This window comes from Chelmon rostratus, chromosome 23, assembly GCF_017976325.1.
Source record: "Chelmon rostratus isolate fCheRos1 chromosome 23, fCheRos1.pri, whole genome shotgun sequence".
Classification (NCBI taxonomy): Eukaryota; Metazoa; Chordata; class Actinopteri; order Chaetodontiformes; family Chaetodontidae; genus Chelmon; species Chelmon rostratus.
In genome coordinates, this window is record NC_055680.1 from 10,094,363 (window position 1) to 10,113,090 (window position 18,728).

At 43.3% G+C, this 18,728-nt stretch overlaps 2 protein-coding genes across 5 annotated transcripts in view; one reads left to right on the plus strand and one right to left on the minus strand.

Moving 5' to 3' along the window:
* The first annotated feature begins 1,331 nt into the window (after positions 1-1,331).
* On the plus strand, positions 1,332-2,321 carry LOC121626947 (fatty acid-binding protein, intestinal-like). Its single transcript, XM_041965703.1, has 4 exons — positions 1,332-1,472; positions 1,620-1,792; positions 2,076-2,183; positions 2,271-2,321. Exons 1-4 carry the CDS (start codon positions 1,406-1,408, stop codon positions 2,319-2,321), a joined length of 399 nt encoding a protein of 132 aa, XP_041821637.1. The 5' UTR covers positions 1,332-1,405.
* Positions 2,322-8,772: 6,451 nt separating this feature from the next.
* LOC121626606 (RNA-binding protein with multiple splicing-like) overlaps positions 8,773-18,728 on the minus strand; it is a 35,184-nt gene continuing 25,228 nt past the window's right edge. For all 4 annotated transcript variants that reach the window (XM_041965212.1, XM_041965211.1, XM_041965210.1 and 1 more), the window contains 2 exons: positions 11,633-11,752; positions 8,773-11,035 (listed from right to left, as the gene is read on the minus strand). In XM_041965212.1, coding sequence (XP_041821146.1) covers positions 11,716-11,752 — 37 coding nt within the window. In that variant the 3' untranslated portion in view covers positions 8,773-11,035; positions 11,633-11,715. The remainder of the gene's footprint in view (positions 11,036-11,632; positions 11,753-18,728) is intronic.

Consider the following 18,728-nt stretch of genomic DNA (forward strand, 5'->3'; position numbering starts at 1 on the left):
CATGTGATTACTGGATACGTTTCAGAACGCTTTAAATTATATAGAAACAAACTCAGTATGAGCTTTAAAGTCAAATTTTACCATTTAAAAACACTTCAGAATATATACATCCTCTAGTCATACTTAAATTAGACCCTAAAGGACATCCTAACTCAGCTATTTCAATACTTGTCCATCTATATTGTCGTGATAGTGAAAGCATCACAGCTAATATTTCTATGCCTGTGTTACTGAGCGCTGAGAGCTCATTGATCACACAAACTGAGCACAGGAATTAGGTTTCCCCCATAGATTTATCCTCCGACCATCCTTTATAAGCAACAATATCCGTCATGCTGTGTGAGACTAACTACGCTCATTCATCTCTGGATCCAAGCTGCAATCCCAGATGCATTTTTAACCATGAAGCATGCGAGGAATATGGAAATGGCAGCAGCTGTGAACTGTGGTACCCACGCAGCTCAGACATGATGTATGCGATCATCGTCTGCAGTATAGGCGTCTCTGTCTTCGACATGTTAGATTTACACACCGTCGCATTCCTCCTCTGCTAATGCTGTCATGCTGAATGGAAGTGGGATCTAGTGGTGGCTGAGTGTGCACAGTGTATTATTTTTGCATGAGTTAAACAAGCACGATATAATGAGCTAGCTTTCAGAGGTGCTGTCGTGTGGAATTTATTGGCTTTGGGCAGAGCTAGGCTAATGTTCCTCCCTGTTTCCAGTCTGCATGCTAAGCTAAGCGATGCTAAGCTATTCAGCCGCTGGCTCCAGCTTCATATTTACTCCTTAACAGATGTCCTAATGGTGCTATAAATTGTAATAGCTTCCAAGCAGCAGATCCACCCCCATGACAAGAACTGGGCAAACTCTTTCCACTGGTGAAGACCATGTGATATGGATGAAAGCTCCGGATAAGCTTGTAGGCAGACCTTTTTCCCACTGATGTGTGCAAGCACTTCAGCTCAAGTTGTCACTGTCAAATGGTGCTTTACAACTTGTTTTCATGCCAGGCACAAACAGGGGCGACAGAAAGGGGCTCAGTTGAGTGACTGCCTTGAGTGACCCACACCCTTTATCCCCTCCCTTGCAGGACAGTGCGGCAGTGTTGAAACCAGCGACAGATTCACAGAGAGAAGTTGCCCTCCAATTATTTACGAGCGTATCCTCTGCGGCACTCGCCCTGCATTTGACACCGTCTTGAAACGGCCGCATCAGCAGACAGATAATCAGCCAGATAAAGAAGAGCAGCCTCCATGCCAGGTCAGGGAGCGGAGGGTGGCGGCGCGTGGGTTGGTGGAGGAGAGGGGAGGGGTGCATATAAATGGAGGTCAACGGGCATCCACGGTCCCACGGCCTGCTAGTGCTTCATCACCAGCTGCCTTCTACCCAGCGAGCCTGCAGCCATGGCATTCAGCGGAGTCTGGAAGGTCGACCGCAACGTCAACTATGACATGTTCTTGGAGCAAATGGGTGAGTGTGTGTGGATGCTGTGTTACAATGGTTTTTCGTACCAAGTCGGGCCTTATGGGCCACGTGCGCCATGCCGTTCCTCCCAGTTTGACTTTGCTGTGTGAGTATGGAGCTACATACTCAGACTTCTTCTGCTTAACAATTAAGGCATCAACGTCATGAAGCGCAAGCTGGCCGAGCACGACAACCTGAAGCTCACCATCGAGCAGAACGGGGACAAGTTTCACATCAAGGAGTCCAGCACCTTCCGCACCAAAGAGAACGACTTCACCCTGGGCGTCCCGTTCGAATACACCCTGGCTGACGGCACCGAAGTCTCAGTGAGTGCGCTGAAGTGGCTTATTAAAGCAACGGCAGCTGGAACAGCCACTGCTTCCTGATTTCAATGCAGCAGGAAATGGTTTGCTTTAGGAAAATATGGTTTATTTTTAAGACTGATGGATTCCTCGCTAATGGGGAAAGTGCAAACCAAGCCAACTTGGCAATGCTGAAAGCTCCACTGAATAATTACTCCACGCTGGACATGCACTGTACTTAAATACAAATATAAATATACGCATATGTGAGAAGAGCTTCTATCACTAATTGTATATTTTCAACCAGGGCGCATGGGAGATGGAGGATGAGATGCTGAAAGGAAAATTCACCAGGAAAGACAACCAGAAGGTCCTGACCACCACTCGAGCTCTGGTGGATGGAGAGCTTGTGCAGGTCAGTGCAGGTCCAGATGCATTTCAACAATAATGTGCAGTATGTTCATTTGTTTGGTTTCTATAAGCGTCTCTTTTCCCCCCGCAGACCTACGACTACGAGGGAGTGGGCGCGCAGAGGATTTTCAAGAAGCAGTAACCTGGAATCTGACGTTTTTTTTATTTTTATATGGATGACATCATGTGGTTTGCTTTTTTTCTAACGAGACATGGCTAAGACCATTGTATTGTTATGGGATTCTGCTTTGTATACCTCAAAAATGTTGATGTTTTAAGAGCAGACTCTTGTTATCAGTGTAAAAAATGTCTGGAAATTGGTGCTGACACAAACCCAGAGACGGGTTTAAGTGGGTACTTACACTTTACTTGACTACATGCAGCTGGGCGGGCAGGTGGACAAAGTCAGGTAATCAGCTGAAACATTCATCGTGAGAGAGGCTGACAAAAGACACAACAGTGCTTTATAACAGGAAAACAAGACAAGATAATATGATAAAGTACAAGCAAACTGCACCATTGATCACCATGTCAGGCTAATGCGCCTTACCTGAACACCCAGTATATCCCAGAAAAGGCCAAAGACTCTGGTGGTATCTAGCCGTGCGGATTTCTGAGATATTTCGAGGATGGAATTTAGTTTGTGTTTCGCCCTGCGTTGAAAAATGTCATTTAAAAGAACTCAACAGCAGCTCGTATGTCCCAGTCGCTCATGATAACCCACAGAACAAGTTGTCTGCAGACTTCTCTGGGACAGCCAATCAGAACTGCTCAAGTGTGTATGGGTTGTACAAGGTAACAGGTGCTTTGTGTCTACAAATACGTGCTGCTGTTGAATTTCTTAAATGCCATTTTCAATGTAACACCAATGGAAATTCTTCCTCCTCTGCTGTATTAGCGTGGAAATAGAGACGAATATCTCCAAATCTGGGCCAAAAATATCAAAATATCAAAACTATGAGCATGATTAGACACATCTAGAGGTAAGTGAGGCGCTGTCTTGTTGAACTTGACCTCGTTAATGGTTCTTATACATTACATGCAACAATAAAGCAATTTTGTGAGTCACTTGAGTCTGATATTAGTGTCTTTTTTAACACATCTGAGTTCATGGTGCATTGTGTTAAATGTGAGTTTGATAAATGCATGCAATCCTTGCAGTTGTGCCAGAAGTCCTCCGGGTCACTTACGCTTGATTATCACGATCGAGTACAAAGCTCATGTCTTGGTGATAACATTTTATGAGCATCATAAGTTGTGTCTTAATTAAGCGGAAGGATTCTGAGGAAATGTCAGATGACCGCAGCGTTTAGACCCTGCTTTAAAGCACTGCTGCTGTCTGATCCCATGATGACAGCGGGGTCTTGTGGTGTCATGTGCTGGCCTTTGGGTGCTGTCCTCAGCAGTAGGTCTGAGCAGCCGGGCTGAAAAGCACACGAGGGAAATGAGGCTTTCTCACATGACGGGGTTGTTGAGAAGCTGTGGATAAGGACATTCATTCAGTGTGAAAATGAGGGGAAATGAAGCATGTATGCACCGAGGCCCTCTGACCACAAGAGGGCGCCCTGTGCCAACTTTTACTTCAGCAGCACTAGATACTTTGATTAATGTGGAATCCCATTTCTGACAGAAAGAGAAAAAAATGGATGAAAAGTTAGATATGAAAATAAAATTGCATGGGGTAAATTATCACTAAGAGAAAATTTAGAGATAAAAAGTCAAATTTTTTAAATTTTATTTTTAACTTTTCATCTAATTTTTCATGCATCAAATCAGACAAATGCCTTCAAACATTTTACAAAACCATTCCGATTAAAAATCATTCGTCAAAAACAAAAGAATTTTGTAGTGTGTTGCAATCATATCATCACAATATGACTGCAGTATGAGATGATAAATGCAAATATTGGGTCACTGCCCTGCTGTGTGTGGCCAGAAAGTCTTATCCCGGCACAGCTGATATAATAGACAGTAGAGGTATTATCATCACTGCAGGTGCCCAGCCAAGCCTGGACCATCAATCGATCGAAGCCCCCCTCCCACTGAGCCCTGAGTGGCACCTTCTTTCATGGAGGTATAAACCCACTGCTCGCAAGGCTAATCGGGCAGAGGCAAGGCTGCTTTGAACACCAACGCCCCTGAGCCCACCATTGGGAGGGAGGTCCTGTGAGGCCCCTCAGATGCTGTGAGGCTGGAGGACTGTGAGCCTGCAGATTTTAGTGCAGAAGTGGGTTCTTTGCATTTCCAAAGTGACATCCGGCTTTCCAATTTTAAATTGCCAATATCTGATACAGCTCTAGTTGTGTCCAATATGCAGTTAGTACCAGATGTGTTTCGGCCTCATCCGTTAAGCCCATTTTTTGCACACTCCATCTTGAACCTTGTTCCTCCTCATTACTGTGTAAACTACCTTAATGTCATTTACAGTCAGAGTGTAATAATGATGACTAAGATCAGGATGTTCATTTTGAGCATAATAAACATATTTTGAGGTACTTTTCTGTTTGATGCTATTCCACTTAATTATAAATAATTTCGGAGGGAAAATTTGCCCTTTTACTCCAGTAAAGTACAAGTTTAAGGAGCTTGTGCTCTACTTGAGTATTTCCACTTTATGTTGCTTTATACTTTTACATAGAAAACACATTTGTTTATACAACATGATATCTTATAGATTTAAACCACCCAACTGTATATGAAATAGTTAAAATCAACTCTGCCTTGACCAATCAAAAATCAATAATGATCCAATAGTATAAAAACCCTAACACTGACAAGAGGCATTCTGCATAATGACTACTTTTATTTTTGATACTTTAAGTACATTTTTTGCTTTTACTTGTAATGGAGTATTTCTATAGTAAGGCATTACTAATTTTGCTTTAATCAATAACTAACTAACCCCTGTTAGTTTGCAAATTTAGATTTTACACTTAAAGTGGAAGCTTTGATCAAACAGCTGAATAGTTACTACAAATAAAACAAACTGGTATATATTATATATAGTATATATGGTATATATTAGTTACAATATTTTAAAAGCAGGAGTTCTGCTTAATGGAGTATTTCAGGATGTGAATACTTCCCCCAGCACTGATGATGGGACCAGTGTCATGTGCTGTATATGAATGCTGTAATGTATCCCGAATGCCACAGGGTGGCGCTGTGGAGCTCTTTATTTTCTTGAAAATAAAGATTCCTCCTTGAATGATGTCATCCTCAGTCCAGCTATCATGTGACACACACCCTATTTGTGCAAACACACACACACCTACATAATTACTGGATCTCATCTCAAAATATTAGAGTAATATCTCTGTGCACACATCTGGAATCAAAGAGTGGACTGCAGCGACATGAAATCAGCGAGGAAGCAGGGAAGTAGCTAGCCTTCGGCGTTTTGATTGCTGCGAGCCTGAGGGAGCAGGGGCCCACCCAAGGGAGAATGGAAGCTGTGGATGAGGAGGAGGAAAAACAGTGAGAGGTGGGCAGAGAGGAGACTGAGAGCGAGGACAGTGCAGGAAGGGAAAACACTCCTCGCCCTCCTCTTCCTCCCCCTGCTGTGAAATCAAATTCACTGACTCACTCTGTAGTCGTCAGCTTATCTGGAAGAGTAACGATCACAAAAGACACCAGCGGCGCAGTGGGGAGTGTCGGGGCTTTTGCTTGGGCAATCTTTCTAAGAAGACACAGCCCCCCTTTGGCCAATCATTGTTTAGACAATGACTGTGCAGTCCTTCGCAGGGACACATGCAGGCTGCTGAGTGATGAGTCACCAGTCTGAGCCTTCCAAATGCCTCAACATCCATGTCACCGTGCACGCTCAGATGTGACGCTCGACAGCCTCGAGAATTAGAAGGTGTCGTTGTGACAGAGCGCGGTGATGCTGATGATGTCACAGCAGCGCGGACCAGATGTTCATTAAAGTCGCTTTAAAAATGTGTAACGGGATGTGAATAATGTTCTACAATCCAGATGTGCAAACGCCTCATCCAAAATAGACAGAGCATGGAGGTAAAATGCTTCTGAGCAAGGCGAGGCCCTTTGGAAATCCTCTGCAGAATCCCAACCTGGTGCTGAGGACGGACCCCCCACAGTGGTTGCAAGATATAATCCTCACAAGATGATTAACAGGAAAGGAGAGAATAGACATATTTATTATTTATTTACTAGCCTTTACTAGAAAGGAGGGAGTGGAGACTGAGCCAACCCTAAGCTGTCAGGAGACCCCTACATATTCCTTCTGTATAAAACGATGCTTCGTTTTAGCTAAGCTAGCAGCCTCTAATAGGCCTATCGATGTTCAAGAGAGTCAGATATCTCAACCAAACTGCTGGATGGATTGCCATGATGTTTATTTTAAAGAGATTCTTGGTCCCCAGGAGATAAATCTGAAAGACTGTGATCCCCTGACTTGTCAACTAGCGCCACCATGCTTGTCCAACATTTATTAGATGGATTGGCACAAAACTTTGACTTTAATGGGCAACAATGTGTCTTTGGTGATCTCATCTTTTCCTCTCGGGACACCAACAGGTTGCCATTTGTTCCAAGTGAAATGTGTCCAACACTAGTGGAAACTTGGTAAACACGATGGTGATGATGATGATGATGCATGATCTCCACAGGATGAATTGAAATTACTTTGGTGAAATGAACAGCATTCCCATCAGCCTCCACTGCACTTTATGTTTAGTGGTAATTAGCAAGATGTTAGCATGCTAGCCCACTAAACCAATGGTTAACATAGTAAACATTATATCTGCTCAACATCAGCATCTTCATTGTGAGTATGTTATCATGCTAACATTAGCATTTAGCTCAAAGTACCTCTGTAACTATGGATATTCTCTAGGTTAGTTTGGAGGCTTTCACCCCCTGCAGGCCTCTTACAATCATGCAATAAAACAGTTCAAAAAGGGGAAAACAACCACTGGTTTAACTGCACACAATCGCTAAAAATATTACATAAACCTCTGACGATGGGTCACAAGTGGACTTTGCTTCATTTTAAGGGGGCAAAAGTCAAAGGCTTTGGGAAGTGGAGCGTAAAATGGATCATGGACACACTGAATCCAGAGACTCTTCAGGCTGTGTTTGTAGCAGTGGTGCATGATAGCACGCCATGGTTGCATATTACAGAAAGCAGTGGTCAATGTTTTACTGCAGCGAGCCAAGCAACAGAGCTTATAGGGAAATGAAAACACAATACAGGCCCTGATGCATGAGGAATGGATAAATCCAAAGTGGGGGCATATGAGATTTTTAACTGAACTGTAGTTCTGACCGTTCATTGTAGAGAGACAAATTTCTGCAAAGACCTTTGTCATGCTGCAGCTGGATGAGTGGAGGGGGACAGAAACACCTTTTTAATGGGCTTGTCAAAGGGAGTAACACTATTACAAAGTGTTGCCAGTTGGGCGCATGCATGCATGCACCCAGATGATTATGTCTCCTTGCCCCCCACGCAGGCACGCACAAGCACTGTTATCCCCCTCTTTGCTCCACTCTGACACCCTGCGTGTCTCCCCTCCAGGCGTGGACGGGTGTGTGTCATGTGAGAAGCTGGTGCGTGCCACCTGGTGTGACTGAGCAGACACGAGCGGGCGGAGGCAGCGAAGAGAGAAACTAAATTGGCTGCGGCCTCTGTCTCAGGGGTAGCCAGCCCCTGGGTTGGGTGGGCTATTCTTATAGAGGGCAGCGAGAGGTCTCCAGCTCCCCTGGTACACAAACCACTTTATAGGATCCAACATCATGTTTTGACGGCCTCCTGGGATTGTGGGGGAGGTGTTATCCAATGACAAGTGTGAGAGAGGAAGAGGAGATTGAGGTCCGCGCAGGTGGATTTCTTTGTGGGTAAAAGGCGACTTTGTGCATCACATGGTCCAGTTTGTGTGTAACACTAGCAGAGCGTTCACGGGAACATCCATGGGAGTGTGATGTGGCTAGCTAGCTTAACTAAAAACACTGAAAACTAAACACATTGAACACAAGCCTTCTCTGCCAGACAAAATAACTACCTCCACCATGCAGCATACCTAACGTTAATAACCCAAACACTGTACTGCTGTAGGATCAGGGTATAAACTCTAGCTAACAGTTGCTAGCATTTTAGCAGGCAAGTAAACGCTTACAAGCTAAGAATAGACACATACCATCTACATGCCAACTTCGTCAAGTAATAAAATCATAAGTCATGACGTTTGTGTCATCTTTTACATTTTGCTTTTTTCACAATGTCAGCCAAACAAAACTACAAATGACTTAGTAGTGTTAGCTAGCTAACTTTGTCAGTGTTAGCATGCTGGCTAGCTACTGTTAGACGAGGCACTGGTGAAAAACGTTAGCCGCAGTAAGCTAGGTGGCTGAGAACATGGATGTTTTAAAGAGAACAGCTGAAAAGGCTCATGCTCAAAGTGTTTAGCGTTAAGTCTTCATCTCTTCTTTGTGAGTATTTATCAAACAAATTTGAAGATATGATCGTTAAAGTTTTTTTATTGCTGTTGGTCAGTTTTGGGGCCCTGTAACACAAACGTGCTTGGCTTCACAATAATATTCAGAAAGGTGAAAAAAGGTAACCATGACAGCAGCAATGACGTCAATCTTTAATGGCAGATGGCCTGAAATGTCTTCATTTAACATTTTCATAAAAACTTCTCATTTTGATCACCTTTTTTTTTTTTTGGTTTTCAAACAAACAAACCTCTGCAATTCACTGAAATACAGTTTCTCCTTACAGTGGCCAAAGTACATAAATATCAACAGTACTGTATGCATTAGGGAAAAGAAAAAAAAGAACACACACATGCCATGAACATGCACAGAACACACAGGTACACACATGGTTTACTGAAACAAGAAAGGAATATTTCTCATCGGCAACGGGAGGGATCATCATATTAATTTCCAGGAACTTCGGTACCGTAATGCTCGCAAAACACAAAAAGATCCATTCGTTCAAAGAGCATGTTTTTCTCTGGATTTCACAGTGAATTATGTAGGTAAAACAGTATTCATATATCAGATACAAACACAAAAAGAAGCCCTAGAAAATTACCAAATGAATATACAATTAAACTTACAATAATACTTACAATGAATTATATGATGGGCATCTTCTACGGACTTTAAAAACATACCCATAAAAACACACACGCACGCACACACACCTTATAAATACTTGTTCTAATAAATTTGATGCCAGACTTGGCTTAAAAAATGTATGTAAAAGCAAAAACTGCTTCAGAAAATCAGTTATTATGTGCATATTATTATTATTCATTACAAACACTGACTAAATGATTCAACCACTCCGATATGATTGTACACACCTGGGCTAAATGTTACTGGGAAGATTTTTTTTTTTCTTACAGCATTTCAGTTTTTGATTGTCACATCACTGTGAAATGTGACTTAGCCTCATCAGAAAAGTACAAGAATCACTGTTTGTTTTGTAAGAACGCCACATGAATGAGAATCCTGGCGTCAAAATGTCACAGAAATACGATCACTCGATGATATGCCAAACAGTGAAGAAGTTATTGCAGGCCCAGAATACACAAGATTACAAAAGATTATTTTTTTTTTACGCTCCAATCATTACTATGTAAATTGAAAATTTACAAAAGCAGGTTGAATCACGTTGGCTCCCTAAAAATAGACAAAAGAGACAAATTGCTTAAAGTGAATGTCCTTTCAGATGCTGAGTGGCTCTTTGGAGTGACACCAAAAGAGACATGCAGCAAAAATAATGTCATACTTCATAAGAAATCAGATTGAAGACTACAAAGCAGTCAAAAACAGAATAATTCCACTAGCCTAGATAGCTCTCCAGTGTAAAAAAAAATGCCTTTGGTCTTTTGTTTCTCTATACTGTGCTGCTGTCCTCCTGCTACACAATGAAGGAGCAAATTCCTTATTATAGCTGGGCTCAGTTTGCCAAGTTTTGCAGTCTCCAGGGTCAACACTACCTTCACCAGTGATGGCTTGTTCCTGTCAATGCCTCTTTCAACACATCTGATTACCTCAAACTGCAAAATCATGAGCTGGATCAGGTGCGTTCGTCTCACTCGCCCGGACTGCTTAGCTGAACCGAAGCACGTCAGACAAAAGGACTAATGTGTTTGCTTCATCGGGTAAAGACGCCACATAAAGACACACATGAGCAAACCTAAACCCATACAGTATGCAGAAAAGACAGGAGCAAACCGACAGGACTGCTTTGGTATAGCAGGGCCGTTTACCATTTTATAATGGTACAAAACAGGAAGGGCGAAAAGAAAAAAGTATGAAAGTTCCTCACACACCTTAGTACAACAAGAACCAATCAAACATTGTCTTGATTACAAAAATACTTTTTTGTATTTCTTTAAAATATCTAAAAATGTACAGCATTGTTTTTTTTTCCTTTTTTTTGCAAAGTCATGCTTCAACATGTATTTAATGATCATAATAACATTAATATGAATGATATACAGAATAGTAATAATTATAGTCATATAATAACATTACCCGGCAGCACTTTAGCCACGCTTCCACGCGTCTGGCCTTGCGAAGATCCTGCATAAAATTGTACTCCTTTACACTTGCATATACAGAATGCACAGCAAGAGACCTGCTAACGTTAGACAGGCGATGCAGTCAACTGGTAAACAAAGGGTGTGTGCGCCTTTGTCATGCATGCCCGGTACCTTTCATGGAGGTGTCAGAGGAGGTGTAGCCAAAGCGCTGCCGGTACATCTTGAGTATGTAACAGTATAAAAAAGAACTGGAGGGACTTTGGGGAGGGTGGGGGTGCTCGATGTGTGATGGAGGCTGGGGTCTAGTATGTCCTGAGGCCCATGAGGCTGCTGCTGCCTAAGAGAGAGAAAGAGGGATTCAAAGTAAAGGGGGTGAGGTTGCCATGGTCACAAACATGCACCAACCTTGTACTCAAATGAAAACACAGGGGATCGCGTGGAACTGTTGCACGACACAAACACATTCACACACAAAGGTAGATGCGCACACACACAGAACTTGCTTCTTGTTTTCTCTACAGCTTCTCTCACTTGGCTTTGTGATGCCAAGACCACACACACACACACACCTTTATCCCACAAATGTCTAATACTGCGATTCTGGGGTTGTTTTCAAAACATCTTCTGTTGAGCAACAGCTGAAACATGCACAGGTGAAAGTTGAGGCGCTGTCGCTGTGGCTACGCTCGTTCCAGCAGACGTCTTTGGCAGTGCAACGCCACCTCAAAACAAAACAAACAAAAAAAAAAACCCTGGGCTTTCACAGCTTTTCCACAAGTCTACACTTTCAAATCAGACACTGTGCCAGAAGGGAGAGGCGCAGCGCTTTGGTGGCGAGGTGAGATTTACACCTTTTGTCCTCGCCTGTTGGGATCAATGGTCGTGAATTCCGAGCCGTAAACTCACTCTTGTGTGTCCTCTGCCGTACACTCACCGACGGTACGCTGCTCCGAGAGCCGGAGACAGGTCAGTCCTCCTGGTTTATAATTGGACACGAGAGGCAATCAGCAACGCCCGTCACAGCCGGCCACGGCCACCATCACACATCAGGAACCTGAGGACACAAAGAGGCGAGAGTGTTGCTGTTGAGGCCACTTCATGCGCTGATTCTACGTGTTTGTGGTGTCATTTCCAAGGATGAAACACCTAAAAAAAAGACAGAAACACACTGCCACTTTTGCCAGCTTTTGCCAAATCCTTCAAGCTCGAGAACCACACTCAGACCAGACGGGACCTTATTATTTAGAGCCTTCATTACTGTTATGGCAAAATACAGCTGTGTATAGAGCTGAGCTGAGTATAGCTTACTGCACTTCTATAAAATTGGGGGGCTCAAAAGAAAGAAAAAAGAAATCGGCAAAGCAGCGATATCATTATTTTTTTGAATGCACTGGATCCTACACTTCCCACAATGCAACTCAAGCCTTCATCAGATGCTGTGTTTCTGGTAAACGCCCACGCCGTTTAAACCTCACGCCATCAGTTTGTAATGTAGGCTTGCTGTTAACATGTGTAGTCTTCCAAGCCCACGCTGAGATGACTCCAAGTGATGCTCCTTAAGTCATTTTCTCAGACAAAGCTCCTCCAGTGCCACAAGAGACATTATACAAGTGCTTTCTCCGGATGTGGCGCGCACCCTCGGATGAGTAAACTGAGGATGACGAGTAAAATCAGCTGACTGCCCAATTAAAAACACTGTTTGCCATTTTTTTTAACCATGTCTTTCAAGCTAGAAGCTGTGAAAAACAGGATGTCAGCTGACAATAGTCTTAAATACTTGCGATGAACTTCTGCCTAACAACCGTATCTCCCACGATCCCTCCCCACCTCACCACCAGCAGACCGAAGACAACCCCCTGACCCCCTCACCCAACCCCAGATGTATCACCAAAAATAGACATCTCTTGGAGGTCGTGGTAAGTCGGGTTCGAGGGGGGGGGGGGTGGAAACTCTTTGGAACAATAAACAATTAGCAAACCAAACATGGTCTGAACAGAAAGGAAGAGAGAGACTGTAGCAGGGAAAGAAGGGGGACGGGTTGGGAACTGTTCCCCGTTCTGAGAACAGTGCTGTTTTTTTTCTTTTGAAGGGGCACGGCTGGCCTAGCTAATGCCCTGTTGCGCGTTCAATCAAGGATGAGGGAATCGATGCGTTATCCAGCCGCTTGGCTAAGCTGATGCGACGCATACTTCCAGACCACCCTATTTGTTCTGGCTGAGACACCGAGGTTAAACATTCGGTTGATCATTGAACATGTCTGCACAGATTAGGAAAAGGTTTAGCGATTTGCGGGCTTAATGTGCTACATCCAATAACTCGGCCCGGGCGCATAATGTGAGATAGGTAAACAAGTGGTGTTTGAGAATGGGGGAGGCGACTCGGCTTCTCGTGAATGTGCGCACTGTTTCCTATTTTTCTCATTTTCAGCCAGGCTTCGTGTAGCAAGTGTTCCTGTGTGTGTTATCAGCGATCATTGATCTCGTGCTGCAAATGAAGAGAAGGCTTGTTCAAATTTACACCCGGCATTTCACGGTGCTTTGCTGTAGCTCTCCGCCATTGCACTTTGCTGAATGAGAGCTGAATGTAGTTTTCTTCCATACTGGGCATCATTGACTTCCATTCACTTCTGTATGATATGAAAATCAATGTGCAGACTCCTGAATTGTGTAGTCCATCACAGTGAACATCAAGTCTGCGTTCATTTTTGGCAAACAACAAGAAAACGTTGCACAGAAGAGATATAATTTGAGGTCAATAAGAAAGATATTTATAAAAACATAAAAATATTTGTCTGACAATTATAAACCTCAACCTCAAAAACTCAGTATCAGCTGTTACATCAGTGATACAGCAGCTACCCACAGCAAATCAAGCTGCCATGCAATGATAACAGAAATTTGACAGAAATAAATGCAGACTTGTTATATGTCATGATGGATTACACAACATAAGTGTGTTTCTGGAGTTTTCTAACCAACTGTCTTGTCACAAGGAAGAGAATACAAAACAATAACTCCATGCAGGGAACAATGTACAACTGCATAGTCCATAATCAAACAGTGGAATGTAAAATATACTCAATTAGTAAATCAGAAGTTAAAACTTTAAGATTTCTACCTGTGCAGCGCGGCCATGAAAAAGAGCCCCATCTGAAGCCCCTTTAATCTGGAGAAAAGCCTTTAGGCCCTGGCTGTGTTTCTCACATACCAGCAATAGCTGCTGGAGCTGGGTGGTGATGAACACAGCTGCTGACATGTATCTAGCTCCTGAGACCCGGTGCAGGGACGAGGCCTGAGTGTAGCTGCACTGTACGCCTGAGTGTGTGTGTGTGTGTGTGTGTGTGTGTGTGTGTGTGTGTATGTCAGTAGGGGGTGAAGGCATAAAGTCCCACTTCCTTATTAGAAGGGGCCCCAGCTGGCCCTCAGCTCTCCAGTGGGAGTTAGTCCACCACTGCACAGGAACCATTGGTTTTTGTCGGGCTATTGGCCAAAAAGCTCCTCAGGGCAGGCAGCCAGACTACACACACACATACATATTCTCTCTCACACACAAGGATGCATGACAGGGGTACACACACACTACACTCCCCCACCATGTCTTGTCAGATGGAAAATCCGGATTACCTTTCCCTCCAGTTCACTAGGCATTAATGTCCACTATTAGGTTGTCTTTGGATGCAGCTCTGCGCCGGAGCATGAATGTCAACTATAATTCAGCATCACAAACATTCAGATGAATGACTAGCCTCAGCTTCCAGGGGCATGAAAATAACAAAAAACTTACAATGTGGCACGGTTTTAAGTCAACACTGTTTTAACTACACGAAGTGGCAGTGCAGTAAATAAAGTTTTAAGAATGGCACTTGACAGGCAGGATGCCAGGCGATTAGGACGATTCATTCACAACTAAAGACCCCTGAGCACTACCTCATATTCAGCTGTTCACACACACACACACACACATTGAAGTCTCCCACGGTTACACTTCCTAGTGCACATACTCGGACTGTGAGTGGTCCCCGGCGGTCCGATGCCGAGACGCCCGCTGCCTGACCACAAGCCTCTCAGGACTGTGGAGCTGAAAGCTTCCCTGAATTCCCATTGTGAGGGTATACTGTCACCAGACGCCTTCAGCGTGAGTAACAGTTCACTAACGCTGCCTCTTTCTGAATGCGCGTGACCCATCAATAGCAGACAGCTTGTACAATAGACTTCAGCTTCACTCTGTAACCTCAGTTCAAGTTTATTCTTGTTGTCTTGCCGCTAAAATTGTTTCAAAGTGTTTCACAAGTGCTAGGCCTTGCAGACTGCATTGCACAAATAAGTAACACCCTCCCCGTAGCCCACATCAAGAGTTCTTGAATACTCGACTGTGTCCACTGAACAGACAAGGAGGGCCAAAAAACACAAGGTCTCGTACAGCTGAAATGTTTGTTTGCAGAGCTGCAAAATGTCAGGGACAAACAAAGCAGCGAGGCTAACTCAACACTGACAGTTTACTGTGGGAAGTGACCGGCGTTTCTGTTTTAATAATGGACGCACGCACTCTCATTAGATTTTACTATGTAAACATACTTATTTTGGAGATATGTTTCACAGTGTGACCAGGCTTTAGCTACCATTCCACTGCAGACTTTTGCACTTGTGCAATGCAATTTACATGAAATGACCATGTTGATGGACACAGGAAGTGAAAGAGCCTATTGTGGAAGAAACTTTTTAAATCACTGGGTCAGGGTCATCTTGCCTTTAAGGGTCAGTCCACCTAAATTACAAAAAAACCCAACTTTTTGAGTTATATTGAGTCATATTATCACGAGGTTTGGGAATGCAAAGAAGTATCTTGAAGTGTTTTTGGAAAGTGGTGCACATTGGTATATGTAATATTCTGTTATTCAAATGTCCTCATACTGTATGTTTTCCCAAAGACAGTGGTTACTTTCATGTTTTGGTATTATTTATTCAGAGCAAAAGGCAGCCAGAAAACACAGGCCAAAGACAGAAAATGATGAAATTAGGTCAGAAGTGGCAGAAAAATATGGGGATATGATATGTATGTGTAGTCATGGATATGCATTTGTCTGGTAGTGTTGCTTAATAAAAAATGCTATCTCACTTACCTCTATCTAGTTTTGAATGAATTTGTTCAGGTTTTACGTTATCTCTCTATCTGTCTCTGACATTTCTGCCTCCACCACAATTCAGTGGAGATGAATGGAATTAGTTTGTGGCGCTCCTTCCGTCTCCGTCCAGAAACAGTGTCCCCCGTTATTCTGGACAATCCACAGACGTCACTGTGAGCGGTTAGGGGCTATTTCTCAAGAAGGAGTTCCAAAGAAAGCGCTCACAGTGAGGTCTGTGGTTTTTCCAGAGTAACAAGGCTGCTGTTTCTGGAAGGAGATGAAGCTTCTGACTTATTACAAAATTCGTTGCACCTCAGCGGTATCAAACATCAAAACCTGGACAACAAAAACAAAACTAAAAAGTACAAGTGAGTCAAATAAAAACATTTTTGTGTAATTTGACTGCACTGAACCTCTTTGTGGAAGTGCATACTGTTGCCTGTGAGAGGCCTTACTGTGCGACTGGGCATGTACGCTGCACACTACATAATTTGAGTGTGTTGCATATGTGTATATCTGCTGCAGCGGCCTGTAATTATCACAATATTCTGACTGGATGTCTCAGCTTCACTTCACCCTCCACTGCGAGCCGGATGTGGGGGTGTTGTCGTTTCATTGAGGGGCTAATATCCACTGGGGCAGCCTGACCGGCCAAATGACTTCCTCCTGGTTTGATACAGGAGTAATTATTTCCTCCATGTCCCTCCCTCCTCCACTCCCTTCCTCCTTTACCCCCCTGACAGCCACAAAATCCCCAAAACACCAAATTACTCCAACAGCTTTTTTTCTTCATGCAGTATGTTTCAATCTCTGGAAATAGAAAAGTCAGCTATGATGCAGGGTTACAAAGAGACAGTACAGGACTAGCACCAATCAAGGGCTTGATGAATGTTAGCCTCCACGCTACCATCACCACCCGTCCACCCACTCCCCACCGACTCCCTAAGGGGTCGGGAGAACATGTTTCTTCCTGTCCCGAGACATTGAAGGGAGGGTACTGGTGACAGTGTGACTGGCGCCAAGTGCAAAAACACACACACACAAGCACACACTCACACACACACAGACTAGCAGGGGATTTGTTGTGCTTTGTGGTTTTGTTTTTCTGCAAGCACAACAGCGTTTAGTTTGTCTGAACCAGAGAGCGAAGCACATGTGCTGTGTAGCTCACGCACGGTTACAGTTGACTCATGTACTTATCAAGGCACTTATTAGAAGCTACTGTGTAATGTGCACAGCTCCACTAAAATGAATTCATCTGTAATTTATTTGAAATAAAGCCCCATGTTAATTATTTTTAATAAAGATTCATAAACACGGCCCTTCCGGCAGTACCCAGGTACCTCAGCAGGTCATGGCGCATATTCCACATTTACGACCTTTTTGGAGCTTCACATCCTCCGTCAGTTTCTGCCTCATCTCCTTTATAACTCTCCACTGTGTTCTCTGTCATAATGCGGAAATGCCAAAAACGTCCCCCAAATTAAAAACTGTATTTTATCCTGCCAAGGTTTGACAAAATGACAAATATACACTAATATCTGCTGTTCAGCACCAACGTTATTATAGGACAATATTCAGTGTTTATTATTGCAAAGAGTGGGAGCACAGTCATAAACTTCCCCTTCACGCACAAGTACAATAAATATCAGGCGTCCTTCCAATAGTGGAACCAATAAGTTCCCTGTGATCCTCCACAAAAACTACTCAGCATGTACCATCTTAATGAATCTTTTCTGTGTGAATTATCAGCGCTGGTAGAAGTATTCAGATCATTTAACTTAAAGATGCACCAGACAAGATTTGTATATTGACAAAGGATGAAATGACTATGCATACTGTGAAAGGAGTTGCTTGTAGTGATGGACCCAGAGAGAATCACCCGACCCGTTTTGGCCTCTTCCAGTTGACTACTTTGATTTTCTTGCCTGCACATTTATTGCTTATTGTTGTCTCCAGTCATAGCAAACGCTCATTTTTAGTTCTGATAAACCCACTGTATGCTACCTTTTCACAGAGATATGCTACCTGCCAAGCGTCAAATGCCAGATCAGAAATCAAAGGAATGCTAGTGTTGCTCCATGTTTGCTAACATGTTCATAACAACACCATAAGGGGATAGCATGTCAGTGGTGTGTATGTAAAAACTGTGTAGACCTGCAAAAGTATGAGCACCAAATGTAGCTACTAACTATTACTAAGGTAATTAAGTAAAAACATAAGATTGGCTTCTGTATTGTGGTGTCTAAGTTAAAAGTGGCATAAAATATAATCAAGTACAAGCATCTCCAAACAGTGCTTGACTGAATATACTGAGCGACTTTCACCAGTGGCTATGATAAGATTACCTATCAAAGCAGCTGATATTAGCATTTTAGTCATATTTGCTGAGATCTACCCGGTCTGTTTTATTAAAACGTTGGCATCGCAGCTCGTTGTATATTCTGTTTGACTCCCTGCCTTTGATGCCTGAGATCAAGCATCACATCAATGGGAGAAGTCGACCCTCTGTACCCTGTGACCTGAGTGGGGAAAATAATGGCGTTCCCCTTTAAATTGCATCTTTCATCTCTTATGATGATGTACAAGCAGTGGCTGCGGTTTCATTGACCCGCTGGGCTTTACACTCCCACATTTACTTCTAAAAGGCTAATTTGTTTTGTGTTAGCGAGTTGTATGTCTGGCAGAAACGTGACTAATTGGTTGATTAGTTGGCAGTTAGCTGGATGGACGTTTTCCATGTGAAGTTAGAGGGCGAGAGGAGGGTGCTCACTTGACGCACTCACCACGTGCAGGAAGTAACACCGTGCGATATTCCCGACGTGTGTTTAGGAATATCGCCGTGCTTGTTTAAACAAAGTGTCATAACATTTACTTTCATGGTAAGGCACAATGTACACTTTTTGTC

Coding starts and splice junctions, on each gene's coding strand:
- LOC121626947 (XM_041965703.1), top strand. CDS start 1,406: ATGGCATTCAGCGGAGTCTGGAAGGTCGACCGCAACGTCAACTATGAC. Junction 1,473..1,619: donor CATGTTCTTGGAGCAAATGG/GTGAGTGTGTGT, acceptor TTAACAATTAAG/GCATCAACGTCATGAAGCGC. Junction 2,184..2,270: donor TGGATGGAGAGCTTGTGCAG/GTCAGTGCAGGT, acceptor TTCCCCCCGCAG/ACCTACGACTACGAGGGAGT.